A 14,144-nucleotide genomic window follows, 5' to 3' on the forward strand; every position below is an offset into this window, starting at 1 on the left:
TGAGTGATTTCTGTTAAACTAAGATTCCTTGTTCTGTTTGTGGTCCTAATGGTTTTCCCTTTGTTCTGTTAAGTAAGAGCAATTTGGACTGTGTCTGGGCTCAAAGCGTTTCTGTTGTTATCTGGTGATTGTAGGGGGAGGAGTGTCTCCAGATGTGTGGCCTGAACTGAATGATACACCTGGTGGACTAACAGACTCCAGGGGAGGCATGCATGAAGCCTCCCGGCCAACCTTTAAGAAAGATGCTTTGCTTGGTAGCAAACTTAACAAACCTTCACTACCCAGTAGCGCTCACAACCTGGGCCAAACAGAAGTGAGTAAAGTAAGTGAAACAGTTCAGGAAGAGCTTACCCCATCACCACAGAAGGCAGCTCTTAAGGGGAAAAGTAAGTCTGACCCTCTGAAAAAGAAGAAGGACATAGGTGAGAGTTGAAAGAGTCAACTGTTCCATCTGTCTCCATCAGTGTCCTCACCTCATCGTCCGGATCACACTCTTCCATCTGTGTTCGCTTTCATCTATGTATATTCTTAATTTTCTGTGTTTTCAGCTATCCATTTGCAATACTTTTGTCTAGTGAGTTGTAAAAGTAATTTTATATGAGCTTGGCTTTTATACATAGTTTACTGTGCTTAGTGACAATAGAATAAGGTGATTGGGTTATAGAGTCCTTTTTGGTTTCTCAGACAGACACAGGTTTAGCCTCATTTTGCTAAGAAAATTAGAGCTAAGAGCACAAAGAATTTGAGAATCACAGCCTATGTGAGGTCCTTTGAAATGTTTATGTTCAGTACATGTATAGGAAAAATATTTTACAAAGAAGTCACATTTAATCAGGATCATAGTTATTAACTTCCATTGTTTATCTTCAGGTGTTCAAGTTATCCTTCATATTTAATTCAAATAAATATGAGTAACATTATCTCTCTGAGTTACCATGAAAAGTTTAATAGGGTATTATAATCATATAAAGCTAAATTCTATGATTTATGAATCACATTCCCAAAACTGTTTTATTTAAGACTATTTATCAGTAAGCTCAGAATTTTCTGATTAGGATATTTGATACTTGTGTCTTATATATTCTAGGAGACAGTATTTTTCTTATCAAATAAAAATGAAATGATAAGCATATACTGACAAACTATAGCATGCCTGTCTTCCACCCCCTATTACTTCCCCACCCATAACTTCTGTAATGTATTTTTTTGACACCTTTATTGTCCCTTCAACTTTGAGATGGGATATTCATTTGAGAATTCACATTCAACATTGCTCTGTAATAGGGAGAGAGAGAGAGAGAGAGAGAGAAATTTCTTTTTTAATGTAAAGAATGAAGGAGGTTGGTGAGGGGGAAGAGAAACACATGTATTATTTTTAAAATCTTTATTGTTCTGAGAATCTTTTGAGTAAGAATAAATAGTTCTTTTTTTCCTATAATCCAAATAAATATTTAGAAAACTCTTTCTGATGTTATTGCACATCTAGATGGATTTCTTTCCACCATCTCACCTTCTCTTTCTTTATCGAAAACCATAATTTAGCAGTTAGGTGAAAAGTTGATCAGCAAAGCCACATAAATGAAGTAAGTCTTTTAAAACATCGTCCACATGTATTTCTGGTTATGCACTAATAAACACAGTGACAACTATTCAGTATTTTGTACTATATGAATAATAGTCCAACATCAGATTAAAAATAATGCAGCAAAAAGTATTATGTAATAAGAGAAAAATCACATGGCAGATTGTGCCTGGCTTTAAAAAAATTTTTTTTTTAAGGTGGCATTTAGCTGAGTTCCAGAATAAGATTTGTCCTGTGTGTAGACAGAACTTGTTTAGTTGTAAGGTCTCACAAGGGTATGTATGCCCAAATGGTGAAATGCTATCCTTTTGGAAATCATATGGAAATTCTCAGTAAGGAAATTGAGGGAGAAATTAATATACACATTTCATTTTCCTGAAGGAGCAAATAGAAACAAAACTACAAAAAGAAACAAAAATATATATCTTGGGGAAAAGATGTCTTCTTACGGGTAACAGAATCACTTTTCATATTATTGCACCATCTTGCTGTTAGTATTTCAAAAATTATTCTTCCGTGGAGGGGTGGGGCAGCTTCTTTTTATCTTTGCAATAATAATTGCAGTGCCCTTTTTACTGTGTGTTGGCTTTTTTCTCACACACCAGATTGGATGCCAAGTTACTGATCAGTCTCACAATTTAGTCTCATACTGCAAGAGCCTAGTGCCCTCTCACATGGTACTAATGACATGAGTTTAATGTACATAGAATCATAAATGCATTTCTGTCTACTCACGAGCGATTCATATTGCAACAGCGGCACCATCGCCACCCTATGATATCACTTGTCTTGAAAGTTGTCGTGACTCGATGGTTCTTGGATGGAAGCAACCAGATAAGAGTGGAGGGGCTGAAATTACTGGCTATTATGTGAACTATCGTGAGGTAATTGACGGGGTACCGGGAAGATGGAGAGAAGCCAACATCAAAGCTGTCAGTGATGAGGCATATAAGGTAAATGTGTGACCTTCTGTAGTGTGGAGTGTCATGTATATGATGACACGGTCACTTGCACACCATGCACACTCACCTACACACCCAGCACCTTGTAAATGATTCATGTCATTACTCCAGGGTCCATTGTCTGCAATGACATGAGTTTTGTCATTGTCATATACGGTAAGTCATATAAGGTAAGTAGAAGTGATCTGACCAGGAAGGATTTGTATTTTCTGATTCATACACATAAGCAATAACTTCCCAGAACATTTACTGTGAAATGTATATCTATTATAAAAATTAGTGTTTATTTCAAGACTTATGAAATATCTGTAACCAATATGCCACTAGCACCAAGGGTCCCAGGATCCAAATGACTAGATTTTTAACTTTCAGTGTTCAAATGACAAAGGATAAAGGGACATGGGCCTGGTGGTCAGACTCAGCTCACCACTTGTGAAGTGTCCCCCATGAAGGGATTGTTCACATGAGTATACCCACAAGTTTCCCTTCTTCACTGCTTTGCCCATCTCAGCACACTTGAAGGGTCTTACTGTTGCCACAACTATGCTCCCCCCCACCCCCCTTTAGAGCATTGTCAGCTGGAGGAAAGTTACCACCTCCTAGTACTCACAGAACCCCAAGCTGTGGGGGCAAGAGCAGGGCGAGGCTGGGCGAATGCTTTCCCTAACTCAGTGCCACGCTTTTTAAATCTAACACTTAAAATTTATGAAATATCACACACATACTGAACACATAAAGAATAAAACAAGAATACTTAAAATAAAATTATGTTTTTAAGATTCTTCCATGTCAGTGTGTAGCTATGACTTCATTACTGTGTTGTATTCTGTCATAGGACCATCTCACAATCTACTTTTCCATTCAGTTATTGATTGATATTCGGGTATTTTTGCATTCATAGCTATATCAAACAGTGTAGCTATGAACACTTTTGTTTGTATCTGCTGGCACATACATGCACTAGTTTCTGTAGGTTATTATCTAAAAGTAGAATTGCTGGTCCAGAGAGTCTGTTTATCTTCAATTTTAGTAGATAATTCTATACTGTTTTTCTAAAGAGTATGAGAATTCCCATTGTTGCACATCCTTCTAACACTTGCTATATTCACACATTCTCAGTTTTGACAGTCAAAGTGTCAAATGAGTCTGAACATCTCTTCTTGTGTATACATATTCCACTTGAAATCTCCTTTTATAACATGCCTATTCAAAGGTTTTGCCAGTTTTCTACTAGGTTTTCTTACTGACTGGTGATGTTCTTTATATATTCTGAGTTTAAATCCTTGGTAGCTGTAGAATCTGCGTCTATCTTCTCCCATTTATTGGCTGGCATTTTCTTCTCCCTATGGTAATGACACTAGTTTTAATGTCAGATTTATTGTGGCCAGACTTAACAGCATTGGCTTTGTCATTAGTGATTGCTGTACCCCCGCACCCTTTTTTTAAGAGATGCCTTCCCTATTGAAGGTCATGGGGATATTGTATTAGATTACCTTCTCAAAGCTTTATGGTTTGCCACTTACGTTAAAGTCATTACTTCACCTATAAATTTTGTGTGTGGTGTAAAGTAAAAGTCAACATTCACTTTCCCCCCATGGGTTTTCAGTTGTCCCAGCATTATCTATTGAAAATTGCAGCTATTCTGCTAGGCTATCTGTATCATGTATCAAGTTTCTTTGATGTGAGTGTCTGCTTCCATGTTCTCTATTTTGTTCCACTGGTCTGTTTGTCTACCACTGGGCGAGTACCACACTAATTTAATCATTACCACTCTATAGTAAATTTGATAACTGGTAGATCAAATTATCTTCGTTTATTTTTTTATTCCAAGGCTATTTTTAGCCCTTTGCACTTTGATATAAATTGTAGAATTAGGTTACCAAGTTCTACCAAAAAACAAGACAAGCAAAAGAAAATATAATAAGAAAAATTAAATTAAACAAAAACATTTTAAAATTCTGATTGGGATTGTATTGACTCTACAAAGAAATTGAGGAATCATTGATATCTTAAAATATATTTTTAATGTTTATTTATTTTGTGAGAGAGAGAATGAGTGCAGGAGTGGGGGAGGGGCAAAGAGAGAGACTCCCAAGCAGGCTCCCTGCTGACAGCAAGGAGCCCAAGGTAGGGCTCAACACGGGGCTCGGCTAGGGACCTGATCTCAATCCCATGAACCATGAGATTATGACCTGAGCCGAAATCAAGAGTTGGACTAACCAACTGAGCCACCCAAGTGCTCTTGACATTTTTAAAATATTAAATCTTCTAATACATGAACATGATATTTCTCTCCATTTATTTTGGTCTTCTTTAAAGTTTCTCAATAAAGTTTTATAATTCTCCATAGAAGTCCTACACATCATGTTATTTATTTATAGGTGTTACATATTTTCAGTGTTTAAATAGTATATTTTATATCATTTTGTTATTGCTGGAATATAGAGATATACCTAATTTTTATACATTGATTTTACATGTCATTGTTATGTATAGGTTTTTTGCTAAATTGTCTCATAATTTCAAAAAGCTACCTATGAACTCTTTTTGATTTTTTATGTATCATCATATCATCTGCAAATGACAATTTACTTCTTCATTTCCAAATTTTATATTTTTTGCTTCATTTTCTTAACTTTCTGCTTAGAGTCTTTACAAACTGTTGATAGAAGTGGTGGTCTTGGTCATTCTAGACTTGATCTTTATCTTAAAAGAAAACTTTTCAACATTTCACTGTTAAATGTTATATTTACTATCAGTGTCTGATAGACATCTGTTATCAACTAAAGGAAGTTTCCTTCCGTTCCTAGTTAAGAATTAATTTAAATTATCAAATATTTTTTCTGAATCTATTGATATGGTTATACAATTTTTCTCTTGAGTTTTAATGTGGTATATTCTACTAATTGTCTAATGTTAAAACAACCTTGCGTTCCTGGCATAAATCCAAACTGGACATTATGTATACTGTGTCTGTATATTACTTGATTTTTTTTTTTTTTTGCTTATTATTGTTTAGGATTTTTTGCCTCTATGTTCATGAATGAAATTACCCTGAGACTGTAATGAATTGATATAAATACCTGACAAGGATAGTACTGGAAGTGAAAATTCCAGGAAAATCTCACTTTATTGAGATATAATTCACATATTGTAAAATTCACCCAATTAAAATGTTGCTTTATATATTTTGAAGGGATGTTATTAGATGCGTACGAAGTGACTTTCTGTATCACTAACAATATGTTTTTCCTTAAAGTCTATATTATCTGTTATTAATAGAAACTTACCAATTTTCTTTTGGTTGGTGTTTGCATGGTATATAATTTTTCATCCTTTAACTTTCTATCTATCTTTAACTTTATGCTTTGTATGTGTCTTTTAAAAATAGTATAGGGTTATGTATTTTTTCCTACCTGAGAGTCTTTGTCATTTAACTAGAGTAATGTTACTACTAGTTACTTTTTTGAAAAACCAGTTATCTTATTTTGTATTTTCTATTTGTTGTGCCTGTTTGGTTTCATTTTCTGTCCTTACTTGACTACTTTGAATAGTTTTTTTCCCCGTCAGTCATCCCCTTATTCCTGTACACTACCTTGAAAGCTATAGATTCTGGGTTTCTGGGTTTGTTTTTGGTGGTTATTCTAGAAATTACCGTGAGCAAATTAACAGTCCAGTCTGAATTTATTCTATTGTTTTACCCTTGTCTGAGAAACATAGAGCCTCAAAATACCTTAAGCCAGTTCCCAACTTGTATGCTATTGTGTGTGTTAAGTCTTTTTTTGAATCCAAAAGTATTGTTATTATTGTTTTATCTCAATAATTATTTAGATTTATCTACATATTTTACATTTTATTTGATTTTATATCTTTGGCCTTCCATTTGAGATTACTTTCCTTTTGTCTAAATTAAATAGTTTAGAATGTTCTTTAGTGAGGGTATTCTGAAGATACATACTCTTCACGTTTATCTGAAAATAACTTTATTCTCATTCTTCAAAAAATTTTTTCTGGATAAAACATTATATAATAGTAGTTCTTTTCTTTCACACTTTAAAGGTATAATTTCACTGTCTTTTGGCTCATTGTTGCCACTGACATGTCAGCTCTTATTTTTATTTTTTTAAGATTTTTTTTAAGTAATCTGTGTACTCAGTGTGGGGCTTAAACTTATAACCCCAAGTTCAAGAGACACATGCTCTACCAACTGAGCCAGCCAGGCACCTCAACATGTCAGCTTTTAGTCTGTTTGCTCATTGGAAGATTATTTGTCTTTTCTCTTAGACAGCTTTTAATATTTTCACTATCTCTTTGGTATGCTACAGTTGAAGTAGTATGTGTCTAGGTATAGGTTTTTTAACAATGTCTCTTCCAAGGATTTTGACAGGAGGAGGATTTTTAACCTGTGGGTTGGATTTTTTCAGGAATATCTTTCTGGAAAACTCTAAGCCACTATCTCCTAAAATATTGTTGCTGCTCCCTTCTCTCCCCTCTTCTCCTGAAGCTCTAGTTAACATGCATTTGGCGTTCTCATTCTATCTTCCACGTCTATTAATTGCTCTTCTCTCTTTCCCATCTTTGTGTCTTTCTCCACTGTGGTCTGTGTAATTTCTCATAACTTTCTATTAGTTTACAAAGTTCCTCTTCTTTTCGTCTGATTTCCTGTTAATCACATCCCGTTATTTTTTTCTTATTGTATTTTCCCTTTTATAAGTCATATTTTACAAAATATTTTATAGTTTGCTCTCTCCTGCAGATATTTTAAATTTGTGTTTTATACTTAAAACATAGTAACCATAGCTGTTTTTCTAATCTATGTCAGATGATTACATCATCTAATATCTTTGCAGGTCTATATCTGTCATCACTGGTTTTGTTGTCTTGCTCATGGTATCTTGTTTTCTATGCTTGGTTATCCTTGATTATGTGATGCTCATTGTCCTTAAAATATTGCTTGCATTAATAATTTGAGGTTTAGCATGAAGGCATCTTTCTCTGGAGAAAATATGTATTTGCTTCTGCAAAGTACCTGGGGATACCCCATGTTCAGTTTTTTCTTAAATCAAGTATAAGGCTTTAATTTTTTGGACAAACAAGCAATGTGAATTTACACTGTATGAAGGCAGAATGATTTCTAATTCAACTTTATCCCCAAAGAGTAAAACCCTTTGGGGTTCCAGCTTAATAGTAGAGGGTTCCCTTTTATTATCTCCTTTTTGGTTTCGCTCTAGGCTTTGATTTCTGAGTCCCTCTACTTGTCAGATAATCAAAACCAAAGGTCAAAAAAAATTTTTTATTGGCCAGTTCCCCAAAGTAAAAGCCACTTCGATGTTTCATTTATCTCTCTTTGTTCCCTATTTCCCTTTATGCTGGCCTGATAATTCTGTAACATCTTGACACTAATTTGATGCTTTTGAGAAGATTTTTAAAAGATATTTTTATCTGGTGTTTTTTAATTTTTTAGCAGGGTGATTAATCTCTATAGCCTAGTTCACCATTGCCAGAAATAGAAGTCCCATGCCACAGTATTTCACCTAAGCCTAGAATGACCAACTTTTCCAGTTTGCCTAGGACTCTCCTAGTTTCAGCACTAAACTGCCTACATCCTTAGAAACCCCATAATTCCAGGAAAATTGGACTAGTTGTTCACACTAACGGAGCCCCAGAACAGCTGGTACCTGAATAAAGTGCTTTTAGATCCAAGTTATCTACATGATAGTTTCCTCTTAATTAACAAGATTTCCCCTTCTTAAAGGGAGTGTATGTATGTGCGTGTGAATCAAAAAGGGAGTTTGTATTATTCTGTTACCAAAACATATAGCCATTGTATTCTACTTGTACCCTAAATAACTGGCAATAGACCCTCTTGCAGATGAACTTACGACTTCATGATCAAATCAGGAGTAGACTGGATCAGAGATATATATTTGTCTTGTGTAGTCTTAAATCATACAATGGGTAAACTTTGTTAATTCAGGTGTTTCCATCAATACCTCCATTTATTAAGTATTTTTAGTGCTCAGAGGATTGTTCATAGTCCATGGATTTTTTTCACACTAGTATATTCTGTCATTTCTATTTTGCAAATGTTTTCACATTCCTTATTTTATCACATATATGTACAACAACCCAATTTCTTCTGAGGGATATAGAAAATATTAGTCTCTCAGTAAGGAGCACAAAAACGACAAGATTTTAAATATTTTGATTCCTAGTTTAGAATTCTCTTAATTTTTATCTGTACAAGCATTAATTTTCTATTAATCTATTAATCTGCATAGCAGATTACCACAAACTTTGTGACTTGAAAAGACTCACATTTGTTATATCACAGTGTCTGCAAGTCAGGAGTCTACATATGGCTCAGATGGGGCTTCTGCTCCCCGTCTCACAAAGTTTTAATCTAGGTGTCAGCTGGGCTCATTTGCATCTGGAGCTGAGTTCCTCTTGCAAACTGATTCAATTGCTGGCAGAATTCAGTTCCTTCAGCTCTGAGGCTGGGGCCCTCTGCTCCTACAGACTGCCCTTCTCCAAATGTGAGTGGCTAGGCATTTCTCAACCTGACATTTGCTTCTTCCAGGCCATCAGGAGAGTGTTCTCATTAAGAAAGTCCCAAACCCCATTTTAAGAGCTTTCATCTGATTAAATCAGGCCTACCCAGGATCATCTCCCTTTAGATGAACTCAAAAATAAACTAAGTAGAGACCTTGATTACATCTATAATATCCCTCCCCCTTTTCCGTATGATGGAACAACAATCATGGGACTGATATTCCAGTACCTTTGCCGTATTCTCTTGGTTGGAAGCAGGTGACAGGCTTCACCCACACTCAAGGGGAGGAGATTACAAAAGGGTATGACTCATTGGGGGTCACCTCAGGGTGTATCCAGTGCAGGAGGTAAGTAAATAAAATATTGAACAACTTTAAAAAACAAACATGAATCAACATCCACTCTCTGTGATGTTGTGTTGCAGATTAGCAACTTGAAGGAAAACATGGTGTATCAGTTCCAAGTGGCAGCCATGAACATTGCTGGGTTGGGAGTGCCCTCAGCAGTAAGTGCATGCTTCAAATGTGAAGAGTGGACCATTGCTGTTCCAGGTAAACTATATTAACCGTATCTCAGCAGTGAGGCTTGGGGTTTCTTCCAAAAGAAACTACAACTTGGAACTACATTTAAGTGCTATATAAACAACTCCTAAGGGAAAAGAATTCTCTTGACCCCTTATGTTTAGTTACAATATTTTTATAATCCTATTAAATAATAGGTACCTATATAAAATAAAGTATAATTTCTTGTGCTTGTATTCCAAATACATCCGAGAGCCCTCATAGTTATCCCTCTGCTTGGAATAGGATTAACAGAAGCACAAAATAGGAGTACCACATGATCATTGAAAAGGAATTCTGGGGGCGCCTGGGTGGCTCAGTCGGTTAAGTGGCCGACTTCAGCTCAGGTCATGATCTCGCGGTCTGTGAGTTCGAGCCCTGCATCGGGCTCTGTGCTGACCGCTCAGAGCCTGGAGCCTGTTTCAGATTCTGTGTCTCCCTCTCTCTCTGACCCTCCCCCGTTCATGCTCTGTCTCTCTCTGTCGCAAAAATAAATAAACGTTAAAAAAAAAAATTAAAAAAAAAAAGAAAAGGAATTCTGATTTTTTACTTGTGCTTCTTAAAGACTGCTGAAGGCCATCCAATTCATATCCCCCAACAAAGTATCTCAGAAACTTCTTCCTGCACTCCCTAATTCTCATGCATTCTCCCACTGCACTGGAACCTTTCATTTGTCAACCTGCTCAAAATCTCTCTCTCCGGGCTCAGCCAGTATGTCTCCTCTTCCTTGGTGTATCTCTCCTCCCTTGCTGCCAGCTCTTTGTTATGTCATGTAGGTGGACTTAACATGCCTGCCTAGGACTTAAGCCATAGACTTTCTCCACTTATCTCTCTTCACTTCTCCAGTCCTTTTGCTCTCTCTACACCTTTGTCCCAACTCTGCATCATAACAAAGGTACTGGTACCTGGCTGGAAGTAGTCTCTTTTGGAGGTTGCCATTGTGAGTAGTTGGCTGAACAGGGAAGAAAATGGAAGAAGGCAGAAACATTTACCTATGATTTTAAAAACTCATACAGCTACAACACTGAACAAATTAAAAAATTGAATACAAACAAATGTATGAAGCCATTAGGTTTCAAACTAACAATGTTAATGTATTTGGTAGATGATTTTATTTTGCTTCCAACAGTACTAACTTCAGAGATCCAGTAAGTGCCACAGGATGACTAGATTCTCCCACTTGGCTTTAATATTCAACATATGTAATAACTGGTATAGCACCAGTATTGACCACATTAGAACACAAGGCCACACTGGAACATATTGGGTGGATCCAGCTTTGTCCTTAATGCCACCCTCTTCCTCTATTTGAAATCCTAGTGCCCTTGAAGAACCATCATTTTGCCTTCACTTAGTGAGTGTTTATCTGCATGACTTCTCTACCCAGTGTGAATAAAAAAATTACAAGAGGAACCCAAGAGAAGCTCAAGTACTCACTCAACTTCAGTAAATATAAGACGCAAACATGCTGCTTTCCTTGTACCTCCACTAAGCTGGTTGATATTTCTTAAGCTCCTTCTGTCACCTACATGAAAGCGGATCTGTTTTTTTTAATTCTGTAATTCCTGAATAAAGTTAAAATATGAGTGACCAGAGACTATGAAATTCTGAGCAGGCCTGTGGGAAATGTTTGATTCAAAAAGATATAGTTAGCAAAAGAGGTTGCAGGGTGAGTGCTAAGTGTTTGGATGCCTCATTGGGTTCCAAGGATGACACAAGAAAATGGTTTAGGGGCGCCTGGGTGGCTCAGTCGATTGAGCGTCCAACTCCGGCTCAGGTCATGATCTCACAGTTCGTGGGTTCGAGCCCCGCATCAGGCTCTGTGCTGACCGCTTACTCAGAGCCTGGAGCCTGCTTCAGATTCTGTGTCTCCATCTCTCTCTGCCCCTCCCCCACTCATGCTTTGTCTCACTCTGTTTCTCAAAAAAAAAAAAAAAATGTAAAAAAAAATTTTTTTTAAATAATAAATAAAAAATAAAAAAAAAAAAGAAAATAGTTTAAAAGCCCTTTGCAAAACAGAACATGACACACTAGTATAAGGTATTGATGTTAATATTTAAATCTATCACCACATTATTTAAACCTCTTACCTTGTCAGAAGGCAAGGCTGACACAGTTCTGTGACTGTTAAGCCAAGGTGCAGGACCCAACAAATATTGAGCTATCAATTGCAAACTGCCAAGGCACAGCATGGTAGAGTCTGTGTGTGTAGCTGGCTTTTTAGGGCACTGTGAGTCAGTTCAGGGGATTTTAATTGATTGATTAGGAATCACTTATTTTTTTTTAAAAGACAGGAAAAAAGAAAATATATCATCTGCACATATCACCAGCTAGCTGGTGGTCATGGAAAGATGTGGGAAATCACTTACTGGTTTGGACTCTCCCAAGAGTGCAAAGAGCACACGGACAGGGAGAACATTTTTCTCTCTTCCTGAACAGGTGGATCAAGTTATTTGGCTTCTCTGAGCTTTCTGTTAATTGTCTTAAGGATGAATGAGATAAATAAATAAGTATCTAGCAGTGTTTAGCACAGATTCAGGGCTCACGGGATTGATTGTATCTGTTTTGATGAAAGTTCTTTGTAAACTGTAATGGTAGTTTGGTTTAAGTCCTAGATGGGATATATGCTTTATGGGAAAGATTTCCCTCCAGAGGGGAGCTCTTTGGTAATATATTCCTTTTTCCTATAAAAGAAATATTACTATATATATTCACATGCCATCAAATAGAGTTGCTTTCTTCCTCCTTATTTGAGATTTAGGAAAAGTTTCAGATTACCATCGAAAAATAATCTGAAATTGAATCTGCAACCACGTTAAAGTGTTCTGATGAAAGGTGAGGACCACAGGGCCTAGGACACCCTGAAGGCAAATTTTCATCCAGCCTCTGAGGGGCACCTTGAACTGGCCCCTAACCACCTACTGCTCATAAAGGGACTGAGTGGGTTGATGTAGAGCCATTGAGTAAACTTGATATGAAATGACCACAAAATACCTATTTCTAAAGGAATGGTAGATTTTACAAAAGAAAAACACTGGATTCAGCTTTAAGACTTTAAATGTGGTTCTAGATTTACATGTATTTGAATGTTTTCATATACAGCATGATTTTTATGTATTGGTCTCTTTCTGTTTCTCAGGACCCCCACACAGTGTCAAGTGTAGTGAAGTCAGGAAAACCTCCCTAGTTCTGCAGTGGAGGCCTCCGATCCACTCTGGAAGGACTCCAGTCACTGGTTACTTTGTGGACTTGAAGGAGGCCAGTGCCAAAGATGACCAATGGCGAGGACTCAATGAGGCAGCTATTAAAAACACATACCTGAGGGTAAGAGTGTGCTCATATTTTGAGAAACACTTTTTTGTTTTAAAGAAGAAATGCTCCTCTAATGGTATTAACTTTAAAATTAGCAAGATAGAATACAACATTTCTGCTTTGGTCTGTTTCATATATTGGGCTCCTGGTAAGTTTCCATTTGGCAGTGGTTGGGGTTGGGGGCAGTTTCTGATGCTTAAAGCAATTTGGTTCTATTTAACCTGAATCCCTTAGCCTACCTCTGGAAAACATCCACAAGCTCCCTTCTCCCTCTTCTTTCCTTCCTTGCCTATACTTACCTACCTCACATTTTTGTTACTTACAGTCTTAGAAAGGTGACTTTCACATTTCCACCTCTGATTTTTTTTCTTTTTTTTTTTGAGGATAGTTTTTGATTTGAGTGTGCTATTTTCCTAGTGTTAATGCCGGCAAGTGTTTACCTGTGGATTCCTTTGAGTCATGCTGTGTCTCACTTCACAGGCTTCCTCATGCTTGTGTCATATGAGCTCTCAGAGGCCAGTGGAATGAATTCACTCAACTCTTGACCTAATCCTCACCCTTATCTGTGCCTTTGCCTTCCAGATTCCTTTAAAGTGCTCTAACTGAACAAATTCCTAACTTCATCTACCAAAGACTGTTCTACTAAAGCCACTGAATCTCGCTTGTACCAAATGGATATCTCCAAAGAATGTTTTCCCCTATGTCATCCTTGGCACCTGGAGACCCTGAATCCATACTAGGGCTTCAGAAACTGTGGGGTGTATGATTCTAGCTCTTATTACTTAGGATGAAGGGTAGCTTCACCATAGTCATATAGAAATACCTGTTGGCAGAATAAGCCACTGCCTAGAGGTGGACCTTGGAAGATATTCAGAGTATGCCTGCTCTAAAAGATCTCTACCATTGACCTGCCACTGTGGACTAAAGTCCATACCATCTGTCAGCCACTTTCAAAGGTTAAGGTATCTACTGTCCCCATAAATATATCTTCCAAGAGAGATGACCTTTAAACATGACATCTTAGCATATAGCCAGTGAGTTCCCCAGCCCCTTACAAAACCTTGAGGAGGTAGGCAAGGTCACATTTCAAGGGGAAGAGAAAAGGTAAATGAAGGGCAGGAAGGTAGCATGCTGTTTGGTTCTCCAAATGAGTCAGAAGGCCAAAGGATAGTGTAA

General features: G+C 37.0%; 1 protein-coding gene across 11 annotated transcripts in view; it reads left to right on the top strand.

Moving 5' to 3' along the window:
• MYOM1 (myomesin 1) overlaps positions 1–14,144 on the top strand; it is a 163,426-nt gene that overhangs the window by 101,328 nt on the left and 47,954 nt on the right. For 10 of the 11 annotated variants that reach the window (XM_042962765.1, XM_042962769.1, XM_042962766.1 and 7 more), the window contains 3 exons: positions 2,339–2,535; positions 9,521–9,647; positions 12,796–12,980. In XM_042962765.1, coding sequence (XP_042818699.1) covers positions 2,339–2,535; positions 9,521–9,647; positions 12,796–12,980 — 509 coding nt within the window. Of the gene's footprint in view, positions 1–134; positions 423–2,338; positions 2,536–9,520; positions 9,648–12,795; positions 12,981–14,144 lie in introns of all 11 variants that reach the window. The other variant, XM_015540792.2, reaches the window with a different exon arrangement.

The sequence above is a fragment of the Panthera tigris genome, chromosome D3 (assembly GCF_018350195.1).
Source record: "Panthera tigris isolate Pti1 chromosome D3, P.tigris_Pti1_mat1.1, whole genome shotgun sequence".
In the NCBI taxonomy this organism is placed as follows: domain Eukaryota; kingdom Metazoa; phylum Chordata; class Mammalia; order Carnivora; family Felidae; genus Panthera; species Panthera tigris.